Source organism: Procambarus clarkii, chromosome 67 (assembly GCF_040958095.1).
Source record: "Procambarus clarkii isolate CNS0578487 chromosome 67, FALCON_Pclarkii_2.0, whole genome shotgun sequence".
Taxonomy (NCBI): domain Eukaryota; kingdom Metazoa; phylum Arthropoda; class Malacostraca; order Decapoda; family Cambaridae; genus Procambarus; species Procambarus clarkii.
In genome coordinates, this window is record NC_091216.1 from 3,024,149 (window position 1) to 3,046,226 (window position 22,078).

General features: G+C 45.2%; 1 protein-coding gene across 1 annotated transcript in view; it reads left to right on the forward strand.

Annotated features, from left to right (window-relative positions):
* LOC123767803 (ankyrin repeat domain-containing protein 17-like) overlaps window positions 1-22,078 on the forward strand; it is a gene marked incomplete at its 5' end in the record, with an annotated part of 156,888 nt that overhangs the window by 130,000 nt on the left and 4,810 nt on the right. Inside the window, 1 exon segment of the mRNA XM_069310327.1 lies at window positions 12,573-12,701. Within this exon segment, the coding sequence (XP_069166428.1) occupies window positions 12,573-12,701 (129 nt within the window).

The following is a 22,078-nucleotide window of genomic DNA, read 5'->3' on the forward strand; positions in this document are numbered from 1 at the left end:
AGTTCATGTCGACTAAGACCGTGTCGACTAAGACTAAGTTCGCAAACAGGACACCTAGGGAAGAACCCATGGCGACCCCATCTACTTGCTTATACATGTGCCCATCCAGGCTCAAGAAGGGTGCCTCTTTAGTACAAGCTTGGAGTAGTTTCCTTAGAATGGTTTCTGGTATGTCAAGAGGAGTACAGGCTGGATCACGATACACTCTGTCCGCTATCATCCCGATTGTTTCATTCACAGGTACGTTGGTAAACAGTGATTCTACGTCCAACGAGGCTCTTATCCCTGTGGCCCGTGTTCCCCACAGTAGTTCCCCGTGTTGACTTATTGTGGGAAAAAAGGGATATGTTGAAACAGTTTTGGATGAGGTGAACAAACTTTTGACCAACACAAGACAGAACACGGTGCAATGGGTATAAATTGGATAAGTGAAAGGGAAGAATGGAAGTAACTGCAAAGGGCCTATTGGCCTATACTTCCTCTTGATGCTTCTATATTGGTACGGAGTCTTGAATATAGAAGCATCAAGAGGAAGTATAGGCCAATAAGCCCTTTGCAGTTACTTCCATTCTTATCTTGATAACCTCAAGATAAGATGACCATTCCTACCATGTAATCACAGAGAATGAAGAATTTTAGTTTAAAGCAGGCTTTGAAAAGAAAATGTGATTTGTCAGTCACCAACTTCTGATCTGGTGCATAGAAATCTTTATATTTTCCATCCAGGTATATACCCGGATGGAAAACGTGTCATAGAAAACCTGGGTCACGGAAAACGTGCCTCACTTTCCACAGTCCATATGCAGATGAAGTCACAATAACGTGGCTGAAGAAATGTTGGCCAAACCACACACTAGAAGATAGAGATGACGACGTTTCAGTCCGTCCTGGACCCATTACCAAGTAGATTGTGATATGACGAGGGAGGCACGGGTGTAAGTAAGGCAAGAGAGAGAGAGAGAGAGATGAGGAGGAAATCATAGAGGAAGGTAAAAGCAAGGCAAAAAGTACGGAAGAGATAGGTGAAATAAAGTGTGTAATAAAAGGAGTAAGAATAGGAATGTAAGAAAAAGAAGAGAAACAAAAAGGATGGGTAGGCTTATGGTAGGTCATGTTTGTTAGTAAGTTTTGGACATTTGAGTATGCACTGTGAAGAGAAGAGTCAACAGAAACAGTCAGGACTAAGGTTCATAATGGATAGGTTGTGTATCAGAGTCGTTTTGACAAGACGGTGTCTGTGCAGAGTAGAGGCAGGAAAGATTGTTTTAGAAGAAGACCCATCAATAGGATGATTAGAATCTCTAACATGACAAGAGGAGATTATTGTTCGTGTCTGCAGACTTACCACTTGATTTGTGTTCCCTAAGTATGTCATTCAGTGTGTGTCCAGTTTCTCCAATGTATTGGAGAGGACAAGAGGAACAGGAAATAAACTCCAGCAGCATTATAAGCAGGAGTGGGGAGTGTGAAGCAGATTAGTTCGAAGAGTCTTAGTTGGTCGAAAAGCAAGCTTTGTCAAGAGGACGAAGGGTATTAGTAAGAGTTTTGAGTTGAGATATGAAGGGAAGGCAGAGCCACAGTGCTAATAGTTTTGGAAGCAGTTTTAGGATGAAAGAAATTTTGTTTAGCTTGAGAATAGGCACGGTTGATAAAATGTAAGGGGGTAATCAAGATGAGAGAGAGCTCTGTAAATAAAGGAAATTTCAGAATAGAGAAACTGGGGGTCACTGATGCATAAAGCGTGAAAGAAGAGAGAGACAAGGACACTTCTTAATAGGAGGAGGATGGTAGGAAAAGAAGTGAATGTACAGACCATTATGCATGGATTTGCTGTAGACAGAAAGAGAACCTGGACACAGAGCTATGAACATGAACGTTTAGGAAAGTTAGGAGAGAATTAGATTCCCATTCAACTTTGGAATGGATGGAAGGAGCCAGATTGTTAAGTGAGGAGAGGAAATGCTGGAAATGACTAACGTCATGAGGCCATAAAGCAAATATGTCATCAACATTGTGAAGCCATAGAGAGGGAAGGCCTGGCATGAAGCTCGGCATGAGGCCTGGCCAGAGACCTGTCCCCCGGGGCCCGGCCGGAGACCTGTCCCCCGGGGCCTGGCCGGAGACCTGTTCCCCAAGGCCTGGCCGGAGACCTGTTCCCCAAGGCCTGGCCGGAGACCTGTTCCCCAAGGCCTGGCCGGAGACCTGTTCCCCAAGGCCTGGCCGGAGACCTGTTCCCCAAGGCCTGGCCGGAGACCTGTTCCCCAAGGCCTGGCCGGAGACCTGTTCCCCAAGGCCTGGCCGGAGACCTGTTCCCCAAGGCCTGGCCAGAGACCTGTCCCTCGAGGCCCGGCCGGAAACCTGTCCCCCGAGGCCCGGCCGGAGATCTGTCCCCCGGGGCCCGGCCGGAGACCTGTTCCCCAAGGCCTGGCCGGAGACCTGTCTCCCGGGGCATAGCCGGAGACCTGTCCCCCGGGGCCTAGCGTGGCCCGGCCTGGCCTGGCTTGGTCTGGTATGAGGCCTGGCTTGAATTGGTGTGGCCTGAGGCCTGGTTTGGCCTGAGACCTGGCCTGAGGCCTGACATGGCCTTGCCCGAGGCCTGACTTGAGGCCCAGGTTGGCGTGGTGTGGCCTGGCCTGAGGCCTGGCTTGGCGTATCTTGGACTGAGGCCTGGTGAGACCTGGCCTGGCTTGGCCTGGCCTGAGGTCCGGCTTGGCCCGGCTTGGCCTGGCCTGGCCTGGCCTGAGGCTTGGCTTGGCCTGAGGCTTGGCTTGGCCTGGCCTGAGGCTTGGCTTGGCCTGAGGCTTGGCTTGGCCTGAGGCTTGGCCTGGCCTGGCCTGAGGCTTGGCCTGGCCTGGCCTGAGGCTTGGCTTGCCATGGTCTGGCCTGAGGTGGGTATGTGGGCCTGCGGGCTGCTCTAAGCAACAGCCTAGTGGACCAAACTCTCGCAAGTCAAGCCTGGCCTCGGGCCAGGCTTGGGGAGTAGATGAACTCCCAGAACCCCATCAACCAGGAGGCCTGGCGTGGCCCGAGGTGTGGCCTGGCCTTGCCTGAGGCCTGGCTTGGCCTGGCCTGACTTGGTGTGGTTGGGCTTGAGGCCTGACTTAGTGAGGTCAGGGGCCTGAGGCCTGACTTGGTGTGGTCGGGGGCCTGAGGCCTGACTTGGTGTGGTCGGGCCTGAGGCCTGACTTGGTGTGGTCGGGCCTGAGGCCTGACTTGGTGTGGTCGGGCTTGAGGCCTGACTTGGTGTGGTCGGGCTTGAGGCCTGACTTGGTGTGGTCGGGCCTGAGGCCTGACTTGGTGTGGTCGGGCCTGAGGCCTGACTTGGTGTGGTCGGGCCTGAGGCCTGACTTGGCGTGGTCGGGCCTGAGGCCTGACTTGGCGTGGTCGGGCCTGAGGCCTGACTTGGCGTGGTCGGGCCTGAGGCCTGACTTGGCAATGGTCTGGACTGAGGCCTGGCTTGGCATGGCCTGAGGCCTGGCTTGGCCTGGCCTGAGGCAGAGGTGCTATAGGCACAATCAGAGAACACTGTATAAACATCAGAGGTCCACGGTTGTTCAACGTCCTCCCAGCAAGCATAAGAAATATTGCCGGAACAACCGTGGACATCTCCAAGAGGAAACTAGATTTATTCCTCCAAGGAGTGCCGGACCAACCGGGCTGTGATGGGTATGTGGGCCTGCGAGCCGCTCCAAGCAACAGCCTAGTGGACCAAACTCTCACAAGTCAAGTCTGGCTTCGGGCCGGGCTTGGGGAGTAGAAGAACTCCCAGAACCCCATCAACCAGGTATCAACCAGGCCTAGCTTAGCGCAGCCTGCATAGCCTGGCATTGCCCAGCCTGGCTTGGTCTGGCCTGAGGCTTGGCCCAGTCTGGCTTGGCGTGGTCTGGCCTGAGGCCTGGCTTGGCGTGGTCTGGCCTGATGCCTAGCCTGGCCTGGCTTGGCCTGGCCCAGCCCGAAGCCTGGCTTGGTCTGGCATGAGGCCTGGCTTGGCGTGTTCTGGCCTGAGGCCTGATTTGGCCTGACTTGGCCTGGCCTTGGGCGTGGGGCGGAGCAAGGCCTGGCTTGGCCTGGGGCTTGGCCATGCCACCAGTGTTTCAATAACTAATATTCCAAGGGCTAGTTAATTCCATCGAGTGTTACCAGAGTTCAATGGCTAAGTATATAGTTTACAATACTTCAGTGTTACAACCAACTAGTGTTTAGTATAATTTAGTGTTACACATTCATCCAGTTCCCCCCCCCCCCCCCTACCATCCATCCAGTTCCCCCCCCCCCCCTACCATCCATCCAGTTCCCCCCCCCCCCCCCTACCATCCATCCATCCAGTTCCCCCCCCCTACCATCCATCCAGTTCCCCCCCCCCCCTACCATCCATCCATCCAGTTCCCCCCCCCCCCCACCATCCATCCATCCAGTTTCCCCCCTACCATCCATCCCTCCAGTCCCTCCGTACCATCCATCCATCCAGTCTCCTTCCCCACCATCCATCCATCCAGTTCCCCCCTACCATCCATCCATCCAGTTTCCTTCCCCACCATCCATCCATCCACCCCATCCAGTTCCATCCAGTTCCCTGCAATCCATCCATCCAGTTTCCCCCACCATTCATCCATCCAGATCCCCCCCCCACACCATCCATCCATCCATCCAGTTGGATACGGTTGGATGAATACGTGGAACAGTGAAGTGGAACGGGTTACACAACACATGTAAGTTGAAAGTGTAAGAGAATCATGCATAGAATATTAGAAATATCGAATATTAGAAATAAAAAATAGTGGCAAGAGATGGCATCACGCTAGGCTGTGTTTACCCCAGCCACGAGGCCGACTCAGGGTATGACATGTCCTCAGTGATAATATATGGACAATATATTGTAATATGGAAATGTGTAATATGGTAATAGATTGAGTGAATACCATTGCAAGCCGGAAATCAGGCATAGAATTCCTTGTAATAATACAAGCAAATAATAAATCGGTGTTATAAATCGAGTAACTGGAAACTGGTAGCATCCATCCTGGGACAACAAGGGTCACTGTACATCACATCCCGACCATCTTCTCTACCCTACGCTAAGTACCTGCCCATAGAATTTGAACAAATTAACATATATAATATTACAAATATACGGTATCCATATAATATTATAAATATATATATTTTAATGCAGAATAACCACATATGAAAAATAGAAAATGTTTAACGCGTTTTCGGCTAATTCGCCTTAATCAGAGTAAAGTAGAATGATTCTACTTTGCTCTGATGAAGGCGAATTAGCCGAAAACGCGTTGAGCATTTTCTATTTTTCATATGCGGTTATTCTGCATACTTGGATTAGTGTTTTTGTGATCATTGTTGCATATATATTTTAATATGGGCCTTCTGCCGTTCTTATTCCTACTACACCTTACCGTTCGTAATTTTTGTCTTGTTCCTCGCCTCTCTCTTGCCTATTTATTGTCTTCATCACCTCCCTCATCACAATCGACTTGAGAATGGTCCAGGACGGACCGAAACGTCGTCGTCCCTTTACCTTCTAGTGTGTGGTCTGGTCAAAAGGAAGATCATGCCTCTCACAGCTACTTGACCATTACGACAAAATCACTGAGGCATTAGAAGAAAAACAGAATGCAGATGTGGTATACACGGATTTCACAAAGGCATTTGATAAATGTGACCAAGGAGTGATAGCACACAAAATGAGGTCAATGAGAATAACTGGTATAGTAGGACGCTGGATACCCAGTTTTCTGTCGAACAAAACACAGAGTAACAGTAACCATATAAAATAGTCCAAGAGCAGTTAAAAGCTTGGTACCTCAAGGTACAGTCCATGCACTACTGCTTTTCCTTATTCTCATATCAGATATAGACTCAAATACAAGGCACAGCTTCGTATCATCCTTTGCAGATGACACAAAAATCAGCATGAAAAGTACCTCTGCTAAAGACATTGAAAACCTACAAACAGAGATTAATAAAGTTTTCGACTGGGCAGCAGAAAATAACATGTTTAACAGCGATAAATTCCAAGTACTCAGATACAGTATAAATGAGAACCTTAAACATAATACAGGGTACAAAATAGTCAAATTTGCCCATAGTAGGAAAGCAACATGTAAAGGATTTGGGAATAGTGATGTCTGACAACCTAACGTTTAGGAGCATAACCAAACAAATTTTTTTTTTTTTTTTTTTTTTTTGAGATATATACAAGAGTTGTTACATTTTTGTACAGCCACTAGTATGTGTAGCGTTTCGGGCAGGTCCCTGGAATACGATCCCCTGCCGTGAAGAATCGTTTTTTCATCCAAGTACACATTTTACTGTTGCGTTAAACAGAGGCTACAGTTAAGGAATTGCGCCCAGTAAATCCTCCCTGGCCAGGATACAAACCCATGACATAGCGCTCGCGGAACGCCAGGCGAGTGTCTTACCACTACACCACGGAGACTGTTGCGGCAGCCAGAAAAATGATGGATGGATTACGTGAACTTTCATATCCAGGGATCCCATCACAATGGTTGTACTATTCAAATCACTTGTGCTATCCCGTCTTGAGTACTGCTCAGTACTCACTTCCCCATTCAGAGCAAGAGAGATTGCTGAAATAGAGGGAGTACAAAGAACATATACGGCATACATAGACGCAATAAAGCATCTAAATTATTGGGATCGTTTCAGTTCTCCAAATGTACTCGCTAGAAAGTTGACGAGAGAGATATCGAATAATATACACATGGAAAATACTGAAGGGCCAGGTCCCAAATCTGCACAGTAAAATAACAACATACTGGATTGAACGATATGGAAGAAAATGCAGAATACTGTAGAACCAGTGGACATCTTCAAGAGAAAACTAGACTTGTCTAAAAAGTTCCGAACCAACCGGGCTGTGGTGGGTATGTGGGCCTGCGAGCACTCCAAGCAACAGCCTGGTGAACTAAACTCTCACAAGTCTAGCCTAGCCTCGGGCCGGGGCCGGGCTTGGAGTAGAAGAACTCCCAGAACCCAGGTAGCAGGCATCTATCCATCCATTTCACCCTACCATCCATCCATCCAGCCTCCCAGTTTCCCCCCCCCCCTCCCCACCATCCATCCATCCATCCACCCACCCACCCACCCAGTTCCCCCGCACCGTCCATCCATCCACCCACCCAGTTCCCCACACCTTCCATCCATCCACCCACCCAGTTACCCCCACCATCCATCCATCCAGTCCACCCCCCTACCATCCATCCATCCTTCCAGTTATTCCCACCATCCATCCAGTCCCCCTCACTATCCATCCACCCAGTTACCCCTAACAGCAATCCACCCAGTTCCCCTCTCCATCCATTCATCCATCCATCCATTTTCCCCCACCATCCATCCAGTTTTCCCCACCACCATCCAGTTACCTCCACCAGTAAGGTGAGGGGGAACATAGTAATCAAGGCAAAGATGCAATCTAAATTACTGCACAGCCACATCAGGAGAAAAACAAGAGTTAAAGAACAAGTAGTGAAACTTAGGGTAGGGGCAGACAGATTCACTACAAACGACAAGGAAGTGTGCGAGGAACTGAATAAGAAATTCCAGATCTTCACATTAGAGCAAGGAGAAGGTACAGAGATAAGAGAGGGAATAGTACCAGGCACCACTAAAATAGTTTGGGATTACCAGTGGTGACATATGGAAGCTCTTGTGTGGGGGTTTTCTTTTTTGCTTTCACGACTGCAATGCGTACGTCGCCAATGTACATGTGGCAGACGCTTCACGAAACTGTCGGAATTAGCAGAATAGAAAATACGAGAGCAACCGTACAGGGCCTGGGAGCACGGTCGAGTTAGTCCTTGAGGGTCTCTTCTCAGACTAGCCTCACCTGGTCCTGCTCCTCGTTGATCGTTGGAATCTCCTCAATGATTTAACACTTTAAGGGACTCCCAGGGTCCTCATCACATTTATAGTTTAGTGAATTAGGCAACTCGGTGTTGAAGACACCTAGAGCTGGAGTAATTGATTGGCAGTATTCAGAAGTGGTTCAACGGAAACACCGCATAAAGCTTAACAGTAGTTTATTTACTAACTTAACCACTAATACAAAGGGTGCTTGATTTACTTTAGATTGGCGTCAGAAAGGCTATGGTTGCATTAGTGAGACTCTTGATGTCTGGCTAATCGACTCGTATCCACTCGTGGAGTAACACCTAACTTAACACAGTTGACAGCCAATCATTAACACGGCAACCTAACTGCTGGTATGCAAAGGGATCACAAGAGTTCCAACCGGATACTCAGTAATGATGATATGCAATAAATCACAAAGGCACTGTCAATGGGACAGGCAATAACATGCACAATAATATCACACAATACTAAATGTGTGGTGTATGTGAAGCTCACATTCACAGACGAGTGAAATGCAGTGATACCACACAGATAAACACGCATTCACCGTCAATTCATCTATAACCTGTGACAGGTATGAGAAGGTGAGAACTGTGGTTGATACCTCAGATCAACACAGACACAATAAAACAATGACAAGATCTTGTACTTACAGATAAGGTACCTTTCCTTACTCACTCAGACACATTTATGCAAGAAGTAGGTGGCCTGACAGCTGGTTTCGCTCGTAGACACGGAGGGTACTTGCAGTAGGGCGTACTGTATGTCTACAGACATGCGCGCACACTCTTGGCACTGGTGGTGAGTAAGGGTGGTGACATCACGTGGTACAGTGAGGGGTGGCGGCGGCTGGCGGCTGCAGGTTATATGGTACCCTGCACTACACTGTACACTTTGGTACAGGTACACTGTGGTAAAGTCACACACAGATTACTTAGGCGGCGGCACTGCCTTAGTTCACTCTAAGTCACTCACAACAATCTTTGTCACCAGGGGTTACCTGATACCAGTCTGTTTTGCTCTGGTGATTTTGTCACTATAGGCTTGTGAACAATATATTCACAATCGTGATTCTGGGCGAGTGTGGGGTATATCGAAAAGACGCTGAGTTAACTTGACGGTGAGGAATGGACGGTGTTCAGTCTATTGGCCGGTAGACAGAACACGTCCTCTGTGTAAGGGCTCCCTCACTTGAATACTCTACAAGGGCTGCCGGGCATCTCGTGGCACACAGCGCAAGAGAGTTACAATTTGACCAATAGCATTGCAGCAAATGAGCGGGAACCAATCATTATGACCGTTCGATGATCAGTAGGAGTGACGTCATGAACACGTCACGACCACGTCGTAGCTGTTATTCTCCATTGCGCCGGTTGACCCCAGAGGTCAGACGGTCGCTGGCATCTCCCCTCTCTCATGCTCCGCACTGGCCAATGTACTCATTAACCCTGTAGCAAGTATGCTTAACTTCCCTGTATCTACTTCCTGCCTGGACATACGGCGGCCTCCATATTATGAAAGTGTTCCTGGTTAAGTGGGCATTCTGGAGATACCCAACATGCCAGGTCACTATCCAGGGTTAAGAGAGAGAGGCCTTGTCCACGAAGTTCGGTGCACTGTGCACTGCAATGAGCCATTCAAGTCAGCTGTGGGAGAATCTTGAGAGAGACACACTCACATCTTGCTAGAGTTGGATGTGACAAAGGTTATAGGTCGAGACGGAATCTCCCCTTGGATCCTTAAGGAAGGAGCAGAAGCACTGTGCCTACCACTCTCCATAGAGTACAGTATAACAAATCACTGGTAACAGGGGAACTGCCAAAAATTTGGAAGACGGCTAATGTAGCTTCGATATACAAGAAGGGGTATAGACAGGAGGCATTGAACTGCAGGCCAGTGTCCCTAACTTGCATACCATGCAATTTGGAGAAGATTGTACAAAAAATGATAGTGGAACATCTGCAGTGCAGGAATTTGTAACACATCATCAGCATGGGTTCAGAGATGGCAAATCCTGCCTCACAGTATTAATTAAATTCTATGACCAGGCAACAAAAAAACAGGCAATAAAGAGAGGGGTGGGTAGACTGCATATTTTTGGATTGCCAGAAACCCTTTGACACAGTACCACACAAGAGGCTAGTGAAAAAGCTGGAGATGCATGCAGGAGGGAAAGGGAAGGTACTCCATTGGATAAGGGAGTAAGTACCTAAGTAACAGAAGACAGTGAGTCACTGTGAGGGGTCACGTTTCAGATTGGCGTGGCGTCACCAGTGGAATCCCGCAGGGTTCAGTCCTTGGACCTATACCTATACTGTTTCTGATATGTGCAAATGATCTCCCAGAGGGTATAGAGTTGTTCCTCTCATTGTTTGCTGATGAGGCAAAAATTATGAGGAGGATTAAAACAGGAAGATAGTATGAGGCTACAAGATGACATAGACAGACTGAATGAATGGTTCAACAAATGGCTACTAAAGTTCAATCCGAGTAAATGTAATGTACTGAAACTAGGCAGTGGAAACAGGAGGCCAAACACAGGATACAGAATGGGAGAAGAAATACTTCATGAAACGGACAGAGAGAAAGATCTAAGAGTTGATATCACACCAAACCTGTCTCCTGAAGCCCACATTAAAAGAATTACATCTATGGTATACACAAGGCTGACTAACATCAGAACAGCCTTCAGTAACCTATGTAAGGAATCATTCAGAACCTTGTATACCACATATGTAAGACCAATACTGAAGTATGCGGCCCCTGCATGGAGCCCGTACCTTGTCAAGCACAAGATGAAGCTGGATAAAATTCAGAGGTATGCCACTAGGCTAGTCCCAATATGTAAGAGGCATGAGTTACGAGGAAAGGCTGCATGAAATGCACCTCACAACACTGGAAGACACAAGAGTAATGGGTTACCTTGAGGTGATTCCGGGGCTCAGCGACCCCACGGCCCGGTCGTTGACCAAGCCTCCTCGTTGCTGGACTGGTCAACCAGGCTGTTGGACGCGGTTGCTCGCAGCCTGACGTATGAGTCGCAGCCTGGTTGATCAGGTATCCTTTGTAGATGTTTGTCAAGTTCTCTCTTGAAGACATGATCACTACCTACAAAATTCTCAGAGGAATTGACAGGGTAGATAAACTGTTTAACACGGGTAGTACACGAACAAGGGGACACAGGTGGAGACTGCGTACCCAAATGAGTTAAAAGAACTTTCAGTGTCAGAGTGGTTAACAGGTGGAATGCATTAGGCAGTGATGTGGTAGAGGCTGACACCATACAGTATCAAATGTAGATATGATAGAGCCCAGTGAACAGGGTGAGAATAGCTTGAGCTGCCTCATCCCTTTCCGTGTATTTTATCTGAATAAACTTATTTCAATTTCAATAGAGCCCAGTAGGCTCAGGAATCTGTACACCAGTTGATTGACAGTAGAGAGGCAGGACTAAAGAGCCAAAGCTCAACTCCCACAAGCATAACTAACTACTGTCTAAGGGTTAATGCCTTGTTCCAAAGCCATGGTTTCTTGGATTATCCATTAGCTGGTTGGACTTACAGCCTGATGTATATCTCTGTACACATGATTGACGGAAGCATGTGAACATTACTACTTTACTTTATAATGTATTATATAGTAAATATTTATACTGTATATCCTAGTATTTGAGCTGTGTTTATAGTACCTGAATAGTGTTATAAATTTCTAGTTATCTTTTGTATATTCCATGTCCTCACTGGCTCCGTGTGGCATGAGCATTATTTCCATTGAAGATTTTTTGCCTTAAGTCCTGGATTTCTTGATCTTGCCCCACTGGATAACCCATACTCTTTGGTTTTTATTTTTCTTACTGTTTTTTGCCCAAAGGCAATTTTTAGTCTCCAAGGCACCATTGTGAGCAGGCACTGAGGTGGTGGGTGGCCTCAGCAGCTCCTTGTACCCAATTTGCCCTTCTTACCTGTGAGCTGGGTAGATGGATCCCTGGGGTAGGCGATGAGTCACAATAACGTGGCTAAAGTATGTTGACCAGACCACACACTAGAAGGTGAAGGGACGACGACGTTTCGGTCCGTCCTGGACCATTCTCAAGTCGATTGTCTCACAATCACACTAGAAGGTGAAGGGACGACGACGTTTTGGTCCGTCCTGGACCATTCTCAAGTCGATTGTCTCACAATTGACTTGAGAATGGTCCAGGACGGATCAAAACGTCGTCGTCCCTTCACCTTCTAGTGTGTGGTGTAGTCAACATCACTGGGGTAACCATCACTACTATCTGGAGATGTGCTGCAACACTAGTGCTTGGTTTGACATTTTGGCGATCTTCCACTGTCCTTGTTCCATCCTTCTTTCATCAGGATAGCTAGTTTATTCTTTGCTTGTACTTTGCATTTTACTCGAGTAGTTCAAATTAAATAGATTCTCCTCTTTCCTATGTGAGCACACCAGATTGTAATTGTGGTGTTTGGTAGGCCTAATTACATTCAACTTTTGATATTTCATCTTTCATCACTCTTAAATCAAATTTTCTTTATTTCTGTCTGATCTATATAAGCAGTAAGTATTTGTACTGTATTTAGACTTGCTCATTCAGAGCATTACAATTAAGTTTTATGCTATTAAGTACAATAGTGTTTCATTGCATTTATTTCTCTCTCTTTCTCCCTTTCTCTCAGAGGTGCTCAATTAGATGTGAAGAACAAGAAAGGCAATTCACCCCTATCGTTGGCTGCTAAAGGTGGGCACTTAGAGGTTGTGCAACTACTACATAATGCCACTGCAGTTGTCGATTCAGAGGACTACAGGTGAGTTTCCTGCCTCATGCCACCATTTAAGAGATGCCATTATAAAGTGGTTTAGTACATGGCTCGAAATGTATCTCAGTTTCCTTTTGACCAGGAAATGCAATGGTATATGTCCCCAGTAGGGAACAACCGGTTGAGTGGAAAGGAGCGGCGCAGGTCATTGTATGGGGTAACCACTGTAATGGAGACCACAGGTGATAAGACTAACCTCTGAGTCTCCCTGTTAATTAATACCTCTCCAAACCACACTTTGCCTTGTGTCAGGTTACATGTTCGTCTTGACATTGAAGTTATCATTAACATAACACAGACATTTACCGGTTTTTCTAAGATTTGTAAACCTTTTTCCTCTCCCCACCTCTCGCCACTCGCGGTGGATATTCAATGCAGAAGGGTGGGGAGGATGGCTCAATGTGAAACTTTCCTCAAACTAGTCCTGGGGATCCCAACATGGCTGCAATGCACATCACGTCCAGTCTACTTGACATCAGCCAACGCCACGTCCGTCAGTCAATATCAGGCCCAAACAGGTGGCCAGACATCCCTTGGTGGAATGGGGAATGTCAGCTGTGAAAGAATGATGTAGTACATGGAACAAATGGCAGCAGGCCTCCTACCCTCAAAACAAAAATTCTTATCTCTGGGAAGATACATGTTGCAGAAGTCCTCCTAGAAGCCAAGCAAGAGACATGGGCATCCTACTGCTCCCTCCGATGCGATAGTCCAATTTCCAAAACTTGGACTATCATCCGGATAATGGATGGCAAGTATGCAACTTCCTTGTAACCAATTCTTGATAACTCAGGAGCAACCGTTCTAATCCTGTAGAGGTAGGAGAATTTTTTTAACTGCATTTACATATGATTTTTAACTTTCCCAAGATATGACAAGACACTAAATCAGAAAAAATCACTGTACAGGCATAAGACATCCATGTTAGTGTCCGTTCACCTTACATGAATTGCAAAAAGCCCTTGCTCTCACCCCCTCAACACAAAGCTTCCGGGTCGATGGGATGCCGAATGAATTTTTCACCCAGGTTACACCCAGTGTTCCAAAGTGATGTTCTCAGTCTTCAGTGCTTGCTGCACTTCATTTTTTTTTCCCCGGAGAAGTGGTAGTAAGCCCTCCTTATTCCTATTAAAAAAAAACAGAAAAAGGATGCCAAACTTCCAATTTCTTACAGACCAATGTGCCTTCTGCCCAGCTTAGGGGAAACTATTTGAACTCCTCATCCTATGTTGCCTCAGTTGGTGGGCTGAGAAGTACACCATCTTCCCAGAATCGTTAAGTGGTTTCTTGCAAGGACAGAAGCAACCCGTTCTCGCAAATTTAATAAGTCAATATTGACTTATTAAATATGTGCATAGGTGACATACTTAACATAATAGATACCCTTAAAAAGATTCATAGAAAACACCGACCTTACCTAACCTACTTGGTATGTTAAGATAAGCATCTTATTGCTTCGTAATTACAATTATTACCTAACCTATAATAGGTATAGGTTAAGTAATAATTGTAATTACGAAGCAATAAGCTGCTTATCTCACGATACTAACAAGGTTAGGTAAGGTCGGTGTTTTCTATGAATCTTTTTAAGGGTATTATGTTTAGTATATCACCTATGCACGTACTAGTAGTTAATAAGTCAATATTGACTTTACGAATTTGCGAGAACGGGTTGACAGAAGACAATTGATTGCATCCTTCCTCTGGAACACTGGCTTTGATTTGACTCCAATGCAGGACAAGTGTCACTAGTTGTGTTTTTAGAACTACAAGGAGCTTTTGACTCCGCCTTTCATAAGGCTGTCCTACTCAGGCTTCGTACCCTGGCTCTTTCAGGAAACATTCTCCAGTGGATAACTAATTATCTTAGAGGAAGAATGTTTTAGGTTGCCATAGGAGTAATTTCTAAATCCTTCCCAATCTCAAGGGGTTCCCCATGTTCTCCTTATCAGGAAAACATTCTTATTTTTCAAAAATTCATCTAAAATCAATTTCTGAAAATATTTTGATGAAAGTTTCACGACACTGAAGCCAATAAGTTGGAGATTTGTTTAACATTTTTAAGTTTTTTTTACATAATTTAAATATTTTTCGCTACCAGGCCCCCAATATGTGCAGTCTAAGGGTAATAAACCTTTGTTGTTGTTGTGTGGGGAGGGGAAAAGACATATCATGCGCGCTCCGTTAAAATCTTGACTTTTACCGGGATTTCTTAGGACTACAGCGATGGATTGCTGATTCCAGACATCACAAAGTGCATAGTGACTCATTGGAAAATTGAATACAGTCATTAACAATGGAATTTTGTGTTAGAGAATAAATGCGAGGACCACGTGTGAGCCAGTGCCACGAGGCTCTTTGTGTACATGCATTTAGTCGATATATGAAATATAGTGAACAGTGAAATGGAACAGGTAACGCAACACACATAAGTTGGAAGTGTAGGGGAATCGTGCATAGAATATTAGAAATATTGAATAGTGTCAAGAGACGGCATCACGCTAGCTGTGTTTACACAAGCCACGAGGCCTATCCCAGGGCACGTCCTTCCGTGATACCATAGCCCGTGCTACTTGGAACTTTTTGTTCCAGGTAGCGAATCTTAAACAACCACCACCTCCGTGATAATATACGGATAATATATAGTGTAGTATGGAAATGTGGATCTAGGAATTAGTAATAGAGTGAGTGAATACCACTGCAAGACAGAAATTAGGCAGAAAATTCTTGTAATAATACAAGCAAATAATAAATGTTATAAATCGAGTAACTGGAAACTGGTGGCATCATCTTGGGTCAACAAGGGGTCAACTGTACAGCACGGGGGGCCATCTTTGCTACCCTACGCTAAGTACCGGCCATAAAGTTTGAACAAAGTAACATATATAATATTACAAATATATGGTATATATATAATATTATAAATATATACGTATAATGCTATAAATAGTAAAATTACTGAAAGCTCTGGGCTCCTGAAGCCCACGTTAAAAGAATTACATCTGTGGTATACACAATGCTTATATGTGTGTGTACGTATGTGTATAAAGTACATATGGAAGCTGATCAGAATTGCATTTCACCTTTGTAAATGCACATTAATGACACTTCGAACACTTTATGTAGGGCATACGTAAATCTATGTATCTATGTATTTACGTATGTAGGTTAGCTTAGCAGTTTAAAAGTACCGAATCACCTGTGGTTGATTGTTCAATAAATTCCTGAACTATATGTTTAACTGATCTCTAACCCTGTCTATGGAGGACAGAAGAAAATGTATATATGATGGTCAGCATTGTAAATGTGTGGCCACGTTTGTGGAAGAAAAAAAAAAAAAAGGCTTCACTACAAAGAATACATAGTGAAGCAAATACCATACATCAGACAATGATATATGGTATTTGGTGTGTGGAAAGTGTTTTGTACCATTTGGAAGATGTAGGTGTCAAGTGTTGCATCTGTAACGCAACATTCCACCTGAACTGTGCAGAATTATCTACATCATGCACAAACAGCCAAGGGATTATACTGGGTTTGCAAAAAGGACAGTTTAATATGGAAAACATAACCCAACTGATGAATGCCATACCCGAGTCACACAGATTAACATTCACAAAAAAGCTACCAGCGATGTATGTGCACCGTGAAAAAACAACACTGGATAATGACCAAAACTCAGGAACAAGTAATTTAGAGAGCCACAGCAGTAGTGTGGAGGAAGAGGGTATTGTGGTACAAAACAGCAATATTGCAGAGCCAGGTAATATAAACGATGAGAGCAACAGTGGGAAAGAGTGCATAAACGAAGGAATTTGGACGAACAACGGAGATGGCTCCATTAAAGAGGTGGCCAAGACAGGCACAAGTATAAATATTCTGTAAACAGAAAAAATGAAAATATTTGCAAATTCTATGCACAAGGAATATGCAAATATGGGAAATTAGGTGCAAAATGCACTTTTCTGCATTCTTGAAAATGCAAGAACATGTTGACGAGGGGTACATGCCGTTTTGGAACGGGGTGTAGATACTTCCACTCTAAACTATGTCAATTCTCAATTAGGGACAAAAAATGTTACAATCTCTAGTGCCCGGAATTCCATGTGACAGGTACACAGCGTTATAGATGGAAAGATCGGTATGATACTACTGGAAATTTTTTAGAGGAAGGCAGCCACAGAGTAGAACATATAAGAGAGAGAGGAACAGTCAGATGGAACCACTACAGGACTACAGAGGGGGAAGGGAGATACCCACAAGACTAGATAGAATACAAATCATCAACAAGCACACAGGTACTACACCACACAACAACTGCACTAATACCAAAACTGGATGAACCACTACCAAAACAACACACCCTGGACATGGGTGGAGAGGGGGGAAAACTACCAAAGCCAACAAGAAGTGACATGCAATATGGGAAATCATTCATATTTGCAAACATACAAGGTCTAAAATCAAAGTCAAGAAATAAAGTTAAGTTCATAAATGGCCTTCTAATAGAATCGAACTCAATGTTTGGTGCATTTACAGAAACCCACACAAAAGACCACATGGATAGTGAAATCTGGATCCCAAATTATAATCTATATAGATGTGACAGAGTAATTAGGCCAAGTGGAAGAGTAGGTCTGTATATTAAAGAGGAGTTGGCATGCACAAAGCTCCTGAACGCTACAAATGAGGTGGTAGAGGTATTTGGAATCAAGGTAGAGAATATGAATCTAATTATTATTCTAATATACCAACCGCCAGATGAAACGGTTGAGAAATTCACTGAACAGATTCACAAAATAGAGAATATCCTTGATAACCTAGCAAACTCAGTACCAGATATCTTCCTTGGAGACTTCAATCTACCCAGTTTACAATGGAGAATAGTAAACAATAACATTATAGCAGGAAATCAACTTGGAAATAACCAATTACAGGTTAGAGAACTACTGAGATTGTGACAAATTCTCGCTCAGTCAGCAGATTACAGAACCGACTAGGAACGAGAATACACTGGCCCTCATATTCATGAACAATGATGAGCTAATCAGAGACATTACTGTCTCAGACACTACGTGCTCGGACCACAAGCTCCTTGAAGTGCAAACTAACATTAATAACGGTAGTAGGCCCAAGAGAAACAACAAGCGAGAAGGGCTATTCAATGAATTCAAATTTAATAATAAAAGGATAGACTGGAAGAAAATAAACAGGGAACTTAAAAACATTCAGTGGGAAAATGTTCTAAGTAATAAAAAACCTACACAAGGAATAGAAAAACTGACTTCTGAAGCATATGAAGTCTGTCTGAAACATGTTTCTTTGAGGAAAGCCAGAAAGAGGTCCAACGTAGAAAGAGAACGCAGACAACACTACAAAAGAAGAAAAAAGTTAACGAAAATGCTGAAGCAGACACAACTTTCCATACAAAGAAGGAATAATTTAAACAGAAAGATTGAAGAAATCGAACAGAGACTGAAGCATTCATATCAGATTGAAGAAAGACAACTAGAATCGAAAGCAAATCAAGAAATAAAGAAAAACCCAAAATATTTCCTCACATGTGCTAAATCAAAAGCAAAAACCACTGCTATTATTAGACATATTCGTACTAGTGAAGGTTCATATACTGAGGATGACAAAGAAATTAGTGAAATCCTGAAAAAGTAGTATGAGGTCATGTTTAGCACCCTGATACACAGCATGAAAGTGGAAGATCCGGACAACTTCTTTATGCGTGATATCCAAACCCCAGTAAATATAACTGATATCAACACGAGCGTGGCAGATTTTGAAAGAGAAATTGACAATATGCCCATGCACTCAGCCCCGGGTCCAGACTCATGGAATTCAATATTTATAAAGAAATGCAGTGTCAGTAGCACAGGCACTCTGCAGTGTGTGGAGGAAGAGCTTGCACACGGAGGAGATACCAGATGTGCTTAAAGCAGCAGACATAGCCTCTCTACACAAGGGAGGTAGCAAAGCATTGGCAAAGAATTGTAAACCAGTTGCACTAACGTCCCACATAATAAAAGTATTTGAGTGAGTAATCAGGAGTCAGGTCGCTAGTTTCATGGAGACCAATGACCTCCACAATCCAGGCCAACATGGATTTAGAGCAGGAAGCTCATGCCTCTCACAGCTACTTGACCACTATGACAAAATACCTGAGGCATTAAAAGAAAAAACAGAATGCAGATGTGGTATACACGGATTTTGCAAAGGCAGTCGATAAATGTGACCATGGAGTGATAGCACACAAAATTGAGGTCAATGGAAATAACTGGTAAAGTAGGACTTTGGCTAATCAATTTTCTGTCGAACAGAACACACCATATAAAATAGTCCAAGTGCAGTTAAAAGCTCATTACCTCAAAGTACAGTCCTTGCACCACTGCTTTTCCTTATTCTCATATTAGATATAGACTCAAATACAAGTCACAGCTTCATGTCATCCTTTGCAGATGACACAAAAATCAGCATGAAAATTACCTCTGCTGAAGATATTGATAAACTACAATCAGATATTAATAAAGTTTTCGACTGAGCAGCAGAAAATAACATGATGTTTAACAGCGATAAATTCCAGGTACTCAGATATGGTAAAAATGAAAACCTAAAATAAAATAGAGTACAAAATGCAATCAAATTTGCCCATAGTAGGAAAGCAACATGTAAAGGATTTGGGAATAATGATGTCTGATGACCTAAATTTTAGGGAGCATAAGCAAGCAAATATTGTGGCAGCCAGGAAAATGATAGGATGGATTACGAGAACTTTCAAATCCAGGGATCCCATCACAAAGATTGTACTCTTCAAATCACTTGTGCTGTCCCTGTCTTGAGTACTGCTCAGTACTCACTTTCCCATTCAGAGCAGGAGAGATAGCCGAAATAGAGGGAGTACAGAGAACATATACGGGATACATAAACGAGATAAAGCATCTAAATTATTGGGATCGTCTCAAAGCTCTCCGAACGTACTCGCTAGAAAGACGACGGGAGATATATCAAATAATATACACGTGGAAAATACTGGAGGGCCAGGTTCCAAATCTGCACAGTAAAATAACAACATTCTGGAGTGAACGATATGGAAGAAAATGCAGAATAGAACCAGTGAAGAGCAGAGGTGCCATAGGCACAATCAGAGAACACTGTATAAACATCAGAGGTCCGCGGTTGTTCAACGTCCTCCCAACGACTATAAGAAATATTGCTGGAACATCCATGGACATCTTCAAGAGAAAACTAGACCGTTTTCTAAAAAAAAAAAAAAAAAGTTCCAGACCAACTGGGCTGTGGTGGGTATGTGGGCCTGCGGGTCACTCAAAGCCTTGTGGACCAAACCCTCACAAGTCAAGTGGGGAGTAGAACAACTCCCAGAACCCCATCAAGCAGGTATCTTTCATCTTCTTGTGTGTCGCTGCCAGCTGCTGTGTTGCATTGTCTGCGGGTGGGTGTAGGTTTCTGACCACCCACTCCTGTCCCCTACAGTTCGTTTTCATTGGGTCAGGGGGAGGTAGGATTTACGGCCCTGGCTACGGACATTTATGCGTGTTCCTTTTCCATGTGGGTGTTTTTTAATTTGGGCACAGTACACGTGCCCAAATTAAAGTGCCCTACTTAGCTCTTCTCGTGCATTACTAGGCAGCGTGTGTGTCATTCTGCCCTGCTGGAGCTGGTTGCGCTGATCCTGCGGGATGCGGTGTCACTGTTGTCGATTCACGTCTCTTTTTTCGGCTAGTGGAGCTTGCTTCCTCATTGGACTCTGCTTGGCCCCTGGCTCTTAAGTTTTCATCGCCATTTTGTCCTTGTTGTTTGCGGTGTCTGCGGTGGGGCAGTTTCTGCAAGCGGCGGTTTCTCCTTGTCGTCCGTTATCAGACTTGCTGATTCTTCGGAGGTCCAAGGGGGAGGGGTCCACCCGGATGGGGCACTTCTGCTCGCCAGGGTTGGTTCTTTCTTGACTCCCCAGGTTCAGGTTTCTGGCGCTGCTTGCTCGGTTTTCCAACAGCTCCGCCTCTTTCTGATGCTCAGTTTGGTCTGTTCTGGAGCTGGTTCGGTCTTCTCAAGTCTTCACGTCTGGTAATTTTGACTCGGGTATATCACCATGTGTTTGGTGATCAGGTAGCTTCTTGATGGTGTCCCACCTGCGTGCTTCATGTCGGCAGCGGTATGGGGTTTCTTCATGGGTATTCTGCACTTTTTGTTGCTGTGGTCTTGTCCTTTTCTCGTGACAGTTTGGGACCATCATCTTGCCACATACTGTCACCTTTTCTCGAGCGGTGCTGGCGGAGCCGCTCTGGATTGCTTTCGGCTTTGATGTTCCTTCTGCAGCGTTTTGCGAGCTGTCTCAGGCGTTGTTTCACTTCCGGCCTGCTCATGAGCCGTCCTGGTCCTGGACAGGGTGCTCTCTCTCACTCTCTTCCCTTCGGTTTGTTGTGGCCCCTTCAGTTCCAGTTTGTTTCTCTGTGGTTTCTGGTGATCGGTTTGTTCGTTGCAGCTGTCTCTTTTTTTCTGGCGAGGTTGGGACTGCTGTTTTTCAGAGGGGTCCCTGGTTTTTTTTTTTTTGCTACTTGTTTGGTTGGCTGGGGGTGCTTCTTATGTCTGGGTGTGGCTCTCGGTCTTTGCCTGTGTGCCGGGGCCTCCGTAGCCCTGAACCCTGGCTGACCTGTGTTCCCTTTATCCCTGTTCCAGGGTTCGGGTCTCCCGGGTCGTCCGTGCGGTCATTTGGTGTTGCCAGTTGTCCTGCCTTCGGGTTCGGGCTAGTGGTTTGCGCCTCCTGGGTTTGTCCCTTTTTTGTCCTTGTCTTTGGGTAGTTAGCTCCGGGGAGCTGACAGGGCTTCCCTCCCCCCTTCACACCTCCAGCAAACCAGCATTGAATGAAAATGAAACACCATTTTCTGGGTGAGACCCAGAGGTTACCCGGCGACCCTCCCTCCCTTCCTCCAGTCGGCAGTTTTTCATGTGTTTTTGATGTCCCCCCTTCCCCCTCCCGGGGAGGGGGGGAGCTGCGCAGACAGGGACATGGTGACATTGTGCTCGCCTTTGTTTGGAGAGTTCAGTCCACTAGTTCGGCTTTTAGTCACAATTTCTTATCGAGAATAGGAGTTTGTTTTGGGATGCTTACCTTTCTGGGTGCCTGACATGGTCGATGGCACACACAGAATGCTTCCAACCACGTGAGGGGGGGGGGGTTCTATGGGCCATTGCTCCTCGTGCCTTTCTGAGGAGGGCCAGGTTCTGGCTCGTGGTACCCGGTAGACCTATGAACTCCTTTCACACTGACTGATGCCAAAGTTTAATATTAACAATATCAGCCTGGATAGCTCCGGGAAGCCTCTGGGTCTCACCCAGAAAAT